Source organism: Poromitra crassiceps, assembly GCF_964638095.1.
Source record: "Poromitra crassiceps genome assembly, contig: HAP1_SCAFFOLD_1075, whole genome shotgun sequence".
Classification (NCBI taxonomy): domain Eukaryota; kingdom Metazoa; phylum Chordata; class Actinopteri; order Beryciformes; family Melamphaidae; genus Poromitra; species Poromitra crassiceps.
In genome coordinates, this window is record NW_028151335.1 from 19226 (window position 1) to 30000 (window position 10775).

At 43.6% G+C, this 10775-nt stretch overlaps 1 protein-coding gene across 1 annotated transcript in view; it reads left to right on the forward strand.

Annotated features, from left to right (window-relative positions):
* Positions 1 to 10775, forward strand: part of LOC310771707 (trafficking protein particle complex subunit 11-like) — a gene marked incomplete at both ends in the record, with an annotated part of 29359 nt that overhangs the window by 17033 nt on the left and 1551 nt on the right. Inside the window, 6 exons of the mRNA XM_083664251.1 lie at positions 1429 to 1548; positions 3771 to 3836; positions 6564 to 6720; positions 7901 to 8012; positions 9696 to 9787; positions 10301 to 10434. Of these exons, the coding sequence (XP_083520377.1) occupies positions 1429 to 1548; positions 3771 to 3836; positions 6564 to 6720; positions 7901 to 8012; positions 9696 to 9787; positions 10301 to 10434 (681 nt within the window). The remainder of the gene's footprint in view (positions 1 to 1428; positions 1549 to 3770; positions 3837 to 6563; positions 6721 to 7900; positions 8013 to 9695; positions 9788 to 10300; positions 10435 to 10775) is intronic.

Here is a 10775-nt window from a genome sequence, read left to right on the forward strand (position 1 = left end):
AAAAAATATGGGGGATGTTGAAGGTGTATAAGCTATTTTACGGACCCATTAGGTGGCGACAGTGCTCTCCAGATTAGAGAAAGGTGAGGAAAAAAACAGAGAAGAAGCCATGGGGAAACGGAAACCGATGCATGCTGTAACGTTAGCTGTGCCTGTGAACATCAGCCAATCTGCTCCCACAATTGAGCCTTTCTGTCTGTTGCGATAGCCCCTCCACATGATTAGTTGCCAGAAAAGGAGCACCCGACAGCCGACACCAGTGTCTTTCTGAAAAGATAAATTATTCTCAGCTGGAAGCGCTGGGAGCCGGCGACAAAAACGGCGGAACGCTGTGAAAATAGGCTGGATGCAGCCAGCGCACTTTGAAACGTGCAGCGGAAAATTCAGAGCAGAGAGCCACCAGAGACACTCCCACGGAGGAGGGGTTTGCAGTTGAGGGGGGTGGGGCACGCAGGGCACCATACAACACCGACCCAGACAGCAGGCTCGATGGACAGATTGGCAAACACAAGCTGGAATATCTGATGCCCACCAGCAGTAAATCAAGACCAGCAAGAAGGTGTAGGGTCTGCGCACGCAGGGGCCAGCGCTGCTGGTTGCAGCTAAAAAATATTATTTTGCCATCTGTTTTATTGAAGGAAATTATTTTTGAGGTGTCACTACATCAGAAAATATTAGGTTCAGGGTCAGTGATGTGCTTGAAATGCTTCATTTCACAAAAGGCTCATTATCTCAGCTTCTAGTTTGAAACGTCTGTTTTTGCTGAAACCAACCTATCTTCTCCTGCTGATAACTAAAGAACGGAAAATGATATCAATAAACTTTTTTTTGCTGATGATACAAGATAGTCTCATCGTTCTTTGGGCGTGTTCGGTGTTTACATAGTAATATCACACAATATTCTGTGGGTCTTGAGAAATCACTGAAAACGCTCTGAAAGGGCTGGCACTGGGAGCATCCGTTTTCCAAAAGTGGCTGGCACTCAATGAGTTAACATGGTTTTGGTCTATATAGTTAATTTCACCTTTTCATAACAACTGTAGGGGCGTCATTTTTTTTATAACTCGCCCGTTTGGAGTAAAATAGACGATAGGAAAGGGGGTGATTGACAGATCACCTGTCCAGTGATCGCGCAGCTTGCCGATCACGGACCAATACCAGGCGGAGCTGCGGCTCTGGGGCTCTGGGAAACTCCCATCTCACGTGAGGAGGTGCAGACGGACTCAACCCATTCCCTCCCACTCTGCTGACGAAAAATCAAGATGGCGACGGTCCAATGTTTGAACTCCAAACGGGAGCCCAAAATCAATGGGACAGCTCTGTCCATCCTTTTTTAGGTCAGTGGTCAGTCACCCACCTACCTGCCTACATGTTCAGCTCCCCAAATGGCAAAAACAATAGTAATCCAGTATGTGCATTTGTCTCCAGGTGGAGAGGTGTGTGTACGTGAGGTGTGTAACGACTGGGCCAAGGGTCTTCCTGTTCCACGTGGCCTACAGCATCGACACCACTGTGGAAGGACAACCCATCAGCTGCAAGTGTCACAAGGTAAAGCAGCAGCCAGGTAAAGCAGCAGTAAGGTAAAGCAGCAGTAAGGTAAAGCAGCAGCCAGGTAAAGCAGCAGCCAGGTAAAGCAGCAGCCAGGTAAAGCAGCAGCGAGGTAAAGCAGCAGCCAGGTAAAGCAGCAGCCAGGTAAAGCAGCAGCCAGGTAAAGCAGCAGCCAGGTAAAGCAGCAGCCAGGTAAAGCAGCAGCCAGGTAAAGCAGCAGCCAGGTAAAGCAGCAGCCAGGTAAAGCAGCACTAACACCAGGTGTATTTTCACCCGGAGAACCAGGCTTGCTAAACCAGCCTATGGGGGTGCCACTAAGCATGATGGGGCCACGACGTACAGACTGAACTTAATGGAGCAATGTGTTTTCAAGCACCCCGAGTTTGAGAAAGGAAGCTATTTCAGGGGTACAGTACAAATGTGGGACTTTAACTTTACTATGATCTAAAATGATGCAGTAAAAATGCTTGATTTTGAGTTGCAGGAAAGCTTTGCTGCTTTGTATCATTACAAGGTCAGTCATATATGCAGATGGGCAGCCTTGACCTTCTCTTCATGTTTCTCCTGCACTGAGCGCTCTGCACTTTATTCCAGCACTTCTGTATCAGAATGATGCGTTAGGCGTTTCTTTTCATTCTTTCTGTGTGCGCACATCCGCGGAGAATCGCATCGAGCCTTAACTCATTGAGTGCCAATGACGTCTAAAGACGTCAATTCAAATAGTAACGTAGAGTGCCAATGACGTCTAAAGACGTCAATTGCGTTTTTTGACGGTGGGACGTGGATCAAAGCCTGATGCATCTCCTGTAAAAATATGGGGGATGTTGAATGTGTAAAAGCTATTTTACGGACCCATTAGGTGGCGACAGTGCTCTCCAGATTAGAGAAAGGCGAGGAAAAAAACAGAAGAAGCCGTGGGCACTGGGCACACGGAAACCGATGCATGCTGTAACGTTAGCTGTGCCAATCTGCTCCCACAATTGAGCCTTTCTGTCTGTTGCGATAGCCCCTCCACATGATTAGTTGCCAGAAAAGGAGCACCCGACACGAGCGTCTTTCTGAAAAGATAAATTATTCTCAGCTGGAAGCGCTGGGAGCCGGCGACAAAAACGGCGGAGTGCTGTGAAAATAGGCTGGGTGCAGCGCACTTTGAAACGTGCAGTGGAAAATTCAGAGCAGAGAGCCACCAGAGACACTCCCACGGAGGAGGAGTGTGCAGTTGAGGGGGGTGGGGCACGCAGGGCACCATACAACACCGACCCAGACAGCAGGCTCGATGGACAGACAGATTGGCAAACACAAGCTAGAATATCTGATGCCCACCAGCAGTAAATCAAGACCACGCAGGGGCCAGCGCTGCTGGTTGCAGCTAAAAAATATTATTTTGCCATCAAAATTCCTTTGTTTTCGCTCTTTTATTGAAGGAAATTATTTTTGAGGTGTCACTACATCAGAAAATATTAGCTTCAGAGTCAGTGATGTGCTTGAAATGCTTCATTTCACAAAAGGCTCATTATCTCAGCTTCTAGTTTGAAACGTCTGTTTTTGGTGAAATCAACCTATCTTCTCCGGCTGATAACTAAAGAACGGAAAATGATATCAATAAACTTTTTTTGCTGATGATACAAGAGAGTCTCATCGTTCTTTGGGCGTGTTCGGTGTTTACATAGTAATATCACACAATATTCTGTGGGGCTTGAGTTATCACTGAAAACGCTCTGAAAGGGCTGGCACTGGGAGCATCCGTTTTCCAAAAGTGGCTGGCACTCAATGAGTTAATGACTCAGACCAGCTGGTGTTTCTGCAGGCAGACAAATGGAGGATATTTCTCTGTGTGGAAAACATATAGAGAAGGTCAGCACTGTCCATCTGCTTATATTACTGAGATTATAATGATATACAAAGTGGGTTAAAAATCGCAAACCCTTCCTTTAATATGCAGCTTGTCCTACAGTGTATCAGTCATTTCCAGGATTTTTTCTCTTTTATTGCACCCCATAATCAAAGAATAAAGTAATGTCCCTTACAATTTAGTGTAACTTTTTAATGTACAACGCTAAAACCTCTCTCTGGGGGGCGAAGACGCCTTTGGGGTGCCAACAATTCCTCTATGCAGGAAAAGCCTTGCTGTCCCAACCTGTATTTGAAGAAGCACTGATCTAGAGTCAGTGCTGACGCTGAGCACTACCTCCTCTGATTGACTCCTCCCTTTTCTCTTGCAGGATGAGACTGTTACCATAGAGACCGTGGTCCCATTCGAGGTGTCTGTCAAGTTTGTGTCCACCAAGGTCTGTAGCTGATGCTTTATAGCACAAGTGTGTCAGTGTTTGTCTGTGAGTCTTTTAGCTTTTGGCTCAACAATGTTCATCCATGTTTCTGAGTCTAATGATCTAAAACACTGTTCTTTTAGATTGTCTCAGATAGAGATGAAACTATTCAAATTTAAAATTGTATTCTTATCACGATTATAATGACCAAATGTATCGCTGTTATAAGTATTTATTATCACGGTATCTATTATAAAAGGGAGCAATGTTTGTTTATTTCAATTTTTGTCCGACTGATGATGTCATAGGAGGCATTGTGACAGTGATGTGTCATAAGACTGATGATGTCATCAGTGATGTCATAAGAGCAAAATCATCTTATGACATCACTGATGACATCATCAGTCTTATGACGTCACTGATGACATCAGTGATGTCACAATGCCTCCTATGATATCAGTGGGACAAAAATGTAAACAAACAAACAGACATTGCCCACTTGCTGGTAGAGCTGCCGAAAATAATCGATTCAGAGATGCATCGCGATGCTTAATAGGACGATTCTGAATCGATTAACAAATATCAAAAATCGATTATTTATTTATTTATTTATTTTTTATAATGAAATAAAATAGAATGTAAGTACATGCAGTTGTTTATTTTAATTATGGATCATAATACAATGCAATTCCAAATGCACTTTTATTTTAAAAGTAGCCACACAGTGAGAAAAAAGAAAGTGAGAAAAAATAAATCATGTATTGCGGAAAAAGTTTTTTGATTGATTGATTGATTTATTTGGTGAAAAAAGTCACAGACCTTTCACCGAGGATAAAAACACAATAAGGCCTTGCGGCTTATTTCCATTGCGGTCCTCAGTGATGCATCGATTTAAGATGCATCGTATAATCGAATCGAATCGAATCGTAGACTTGTATAATCGTATCGAATCATGAGATCAGTGAAGATGCACAGCTCTACTTGCTGGGGCACGCACACACGCACACTCACACACACACACACTCACACACACACACACACACACACACACACACACGCACACGCACATGTAAAATTAAGGGGCACACACACACACACATGTAAACTTAAGGACAATAACATTTTGTGAGCAACACACCCACGCACGCCAATAGAGGAGGCGAGGCCACGCAGCAGCCAAGCTTCATTATGCAAGCTGCAGGGCGAGGCCACGCAGCAGCCGAGCTGCGTATGCCAGCTGCAGGGCGGGAATAGCGACTAGGAATTGAGTGTGCCAGATGCCTAGTTGTTAAAATGTGCTGAAAATGTTCAAAAAGTACTGATAATACGCTCAATAATAATAAGTTATAAGTTTTATATTGAAAACTCCAGATTCACCATGTTTTTCAAAGCACTGTAATCACGGTAACACGGTTTATCATTAAACTGGTAATCATTTCATCCCTAGTCTCAGATGAGAAAGCGATTGCTTGTGTTACCATGTATTCACACTAGGTGTGTCAGGATTCGATTTGACTTTCAATTTAAACTACTCCTTAAAGTACTCGTTTGCCAGAGGTAATAACTTATGCAGTAATAATAATAACTCAAACTGCCAAAAAAAAGACAGTGGCTTTTTGCAGGTGAAGAAACTCAAGCTGTTGTTTTAAAGTACCCTTCTGCCATCTAGTGGTTGCCTGGGTCCAGACCTTCCAATCCGCCCACTCCACTGAGTTGAGTTGTGGCTGCTTCTGCTTTAGCATCATGCTATGCAACAGGGATTTCTTGGGGTGAAAAAAGGATTAGTCTATCAGCGTAGGGGACTAATGTTTAGCCAATCAGTGTCAATAAACAGCACAAACACATCATGAGTGATAAGAGATCATTATTCATTTATCCTATGTTTCTTTTAGATTTTAAATAAATAGGCCTACAGATTTTGGAAATTTAGACTGAGATTACACATTACTTCCACTCGCAAACAAGACATGCAGGTTTTATTGAGTTTATAAACTACTATAGGCTCGTGGAGGCAGAAACTGCTGTTCAAAGAAATTAAATGACTGATGTGAATAAAAGTGGTAACGTTAGACAGTCCTTCAGTAACAGACTAATATCCAACACGGATTTTTGATTCTGACATACAGTAAAGCTCCGCTATAATTAATACACTTTGATGTGCGCTTTGAATTAATGTGGAAATAGGCGTGTCTGGCGCTGTCCATATTGCATTGTGATTGGCTAGTTCTTATAAACCACGCCTCTTTCGTGGGCACGAGCTCCTGTGCACGCGCATTTTCATGTGCACGAGCTCAGAGCTGGTTAGGGAAATCCTAAATTGACAGACCCAGCTGATAACCTCCTTCGTGGTATCTTTTAGCTAGCTTTTTAGTCAAACCAGATCAAGGGGACAGATCCTGGATCTGTTGATCTCCATTCGTGGTACACGCCCTAGCTCAGACAAGTGGCTCATTTATAAACAGCCTCTCAGAGCCAATCAGGACACTGCTATTTCACATTTTCCCAGGTTGGTCCAGCCTACATTAGTTAACCCTTTACTGGCTGTTTATGATGAGAATTTGTCATTTCTATTGGGTCACCTGTGACTAGTCAACTACCTTTTGGGAGTAGTCGATGACTGGGTGTGAATGCCCTAGTTTACAGGGTGAGTCATTGGATTGGGTGATGGCAGGGATCACTTCTGTCTTGATGACTGATTTAATGAATTAAATTATTATGATTACGGTATATCTGCTTGTATCTTTGAAGTTTGAGCCGTTGGAGCGGGTAGCAGTGGACATCCCCTTCCTGTTGATGAGCGACCTGCTGTCGTCGTCTCCTTGGCCCCTCCTGCTGGCCGCCTCCTCTCTGCAGCTGGTTACCATGACGAGCAGCACCCCCCAGCTCCACTCACAGCTACAACAAGGTATCTGTTTATTTTATATATCTTATATATATATATATATATATAATTTATTTCTTCATTTATTTATAATGATCCCCATTAGCTGACGCCTAGACGACAGCTAGTCTTCCTGCGGTCCAAGACAACAACACATGCTACATGACAGACATACAAAGAAAATGAAATCAAATACAAAGAATCAAAAGCAACACACTAACGAATAAGAATAAAACATCCATCTATCCATCCATCTTCAACCGCTTATCCGGGGTCGAGTCGCGGAGGTAGCAGTTCCAGCAGGGGACCAGCAGGGGACCCCAGACTTGCCTTTCCCTGGCCACATTAGCCAGCTCTGACTGGGGGATCCCGAGTCGTTCCCAGGCCAGCGTGGAGATATAATCTCTCCACCTAGCCCCTCGCTCTGCCCCGTGGTCTCCTCCAAGCTGGACGTGCCTCCAGGAGGGATCCTTACCAGATGCCCCAACCACCTCAACTGACTCATTTTCTATGCAAAGGAGCAGCGGCAGAATTAAAAGGGGGTGGGGGGAAACAAGGATTAAAAAATGCACACACACACACACACACACACACACACACACACACACACACACACATATATATATATATATACACAGAACCGTTCCAAAAAATTTGAATATCATGGAAATACCATGGATGACCGTGAGCTTCAGCGGATTGTCAAGCAAAGACGATTAAAAAATTTGGCGGAGATTCAGAGGGAGTGGACTGAGGCTGGAATCAGTCATAACTGAGAAGTAACTGTTGATTTTCTTCACACTATTCTAATTTCTTGAAATACTGTTTTGGGGGTTTTGTGGAGCTGTAGGCCAAAATTATGAAAAATGAAATGAATCAAGGCTAGAAATATTTCACTTTGTGTGTAATTAATCTATAATCTATGTGTGTGTGTGTGTGTATATATATATATATATATATATATATATATATATATATGCTTCATTGCAAAACTACCTAGATTTTGTTGATGTCGGGGCACACTATATGATCTTTAGGTATATTATTAAGGCTGGGGTTCACGTCAGTGCCTGATCACCCTGTCACAGATTATTTTCCAATAATTATCGTCTCGGTGTGTGTGTGTGTGTGTGTGTGTGTGTGTGTGTGTGTGTGTGCGTGTGTGTGTGTGCGCGTGTGCGTGTGTGTGTGTGTGCGCGTGCAGTGGTTCTACAGACAGGCGAGTGTGCCAGCGAGTGTTTCTGTCTCCAGTGTCCACCGGTCACCAACGGCAACAACACTGTGGCTACAGGACAGTACTTGATATCATGGAGGAGGTACACACACACTCACACATACTGTACATACTGTATGCACATGAAAATGCACAAAACACATTTCTAGATCATGTATCAAGAGATAGACCATAATATATCCTCCCTTTGTCCATGCTTGGCTGTATAAACTCGGTTAAGAGGTTCCACTATCTTTGTCAAAACATTCCCATCTTCCTTACATCGGCTTTCTTCAAAGAACTGGGCTCCATAATTCTGTCCTACATCTGGAACTATAAGAACCATAGAATTTCAAAAATTCACTTGCAAAAACCCAAGTCTGAAGGAGGGCTGACCTTACCAGTGTTTAGGCACTGCTACTGGGCTGCCAATGTTTTGGCGGCAAGGGACCCCTGTGGCTAAAACTGGAGGTCAGCTCTAATGCCAACTCCTCCCTGCCAGCCATGTTATTTTCTAAGCTAGAGACGCCTGGGGCTTTAAATAATTTAGCTTTTATTATGAAAAACTCTGTCAGGATCCTGAGCCAGGTTAGGTGCATTTTGAGTATATACCAGATGTTTCTGTTCATACAGAAAACAATCAACTGCACCAAAGATGGATCTATCCCAACAGATCATCTTATCAAAACAGCACATAGTTAATGAGGGGAGAGACAGAGCACTGATTTCTAACCCCACATAGGATAAGCAATAACCACGCCCTGTGGCGCCGGGATTGGCCAGGAGCAACACTGGAGGGCACGCAGCCCAGCGATTTCATGAACCAACTGAATAGCTCTTGAGAACGGACAGCGATTTCGAGAGCGGACATTGAAATGAATTATGGTCACCTACCTTCCTTAGCATAGTAATAATAATAATAAGCATAATAATTGTAATCTACACAATGTACACAATCTACAAAAACATGCAATAATATAAACGGTCTTGTGTTCACGTTCATAGCTCATATAATATAATGTATCATATCGTTAATTTCAAGCTCAATTCTTACCCAGAGAAAAGGTACAGCACTGAAAATGTAACAAGCAATAGTTTTTTAAACATCTTTATTTTAAAAGATGAAAAACCCCAGGTGCTTTAGTCCCAAGCTTCAATGCTCCTGGCCAATCCCAGCGCCACAGGGCGTGGTTATTGCTTATCCCATCTGGACGGCACGGTGGCTCAGTGGTTAACACTGTTGCCTCACAGCAAGAAGGTCCCGGGTTCGAACCCCGGTCGTCCCAGGTCCTTTCTGTGTGGAGTTTGCATGTTCTCCCCGTGTCCGTGTGGGTTTTCTCCGGGTGCTCCGGTTTCCTCCCTCCACCAAAGAAAGACATGTATGTTAGGGTTAATACTCCTGTCAGTGCCCCTGACCAAGGTACTGGCAAAAGAACTGGAGTTGGTCCCCGGGCGCTGCACAGTGGCTGCCCACTGCTCCTAGTTCTAGGAAGGTTCCTAGTAGAGGATGGGTCAAATGCAGAGGATGAATTTCCCCAAGGGGATAAATAAAGGATAACTTAACTTAACTAACTATGTGGGGTTAGAAATCACGCAGCACATAGAGACAGAGCACATAGTTAATGAGGGGAGAGACAGAGCACATAGAGAAGTCCCACTGAGGCTGGATTTGAATTTTTTTATTATTTTGCAACAGAATTGATAACCTTGTTTTAAAGACCCATGAGACATGTTTGATACAGTTAAAAAATAGCATGTGAACTTTATTGTACCCTTCTGTTAACAGACAGTCGTCCGGTCCAGACAGTCCTCTGGTCCAGACCACAGTGACTCTGCCTCATGTCATGCTGGAGACGGTCCCTCTATACGTCCATGCTGGTCAGTATAATATGTTGCTGCAATGAATAGTTTTTACACTCCATGTCCGTATGCCTACTGCCTATAGATTATACTATACTATACTATACTATATTATACTATATTATACTATATTATACTATACTATACTATACTATCTACTGCCTAGCCATTTATGACACGTTATGCTTATGTAGAAATGTTGCAAATACATGCCAGATATTGAGTCAAACTCACAAAAAGACGTTTCAACACTTGATACATTTGCCGTTAGTTATCTTCCTACTTCTTATCTCTGTATATTGATGTAACCGCTACGCTGCATACAGACACTAAGACAAATTCCTCGTATGTAACTTGCATACTGTGGCAATAAAAGTGATTCTGATTCTGATTCTGATATATTAACCATATTTCCATATGCCTGTGTGTGTGTGTGTGTGTGTGTGTGTGTGTGTGTGTGTGTCTGTGTGTGTGTGTGTGTGCGTGCGTGCGTGCGTGCGTGTGCGTGCATGCGTGTCTGTGTGTGTGAAGAGCTGCCATCGTTTGGGCGGGTCAGAGAGTCTCTGGCGGTGCGGTACCACATCCAGAACAGAACGTCTCTGGTCCAGGAGGTGGAGATGGCTGTGGAACCCTCTGATGCCTTCATGTTCTCTGGACTCAAACAGGTGAGCTGAGACTCCAGTCCACTGTTAAAGGGACAGTTCACCCTAAAATCCAAAAGTGCTATTTATCCATATAGATCATTTTGTGTTAGTTGCCTGAGTTTTGGAGATATCGGGCCTAGAAATTCCTGCCTTCTCTCCAATACAATGGAACTGGATGACACTCGGCTTGTTGTGCTCAAAGCACACACAAAATACATTTCAAAAACTCAACAGCAACGTCTCTTTCCAGAAATCATGACCCGGTTGCTCAAGATAATGCACAGACCTTGTTATGAGCAGTTTAATGTCGGAACTATTTTCTTTCAACCAAACTACACCCACTAGCTGCTAGCTAGTTCCTA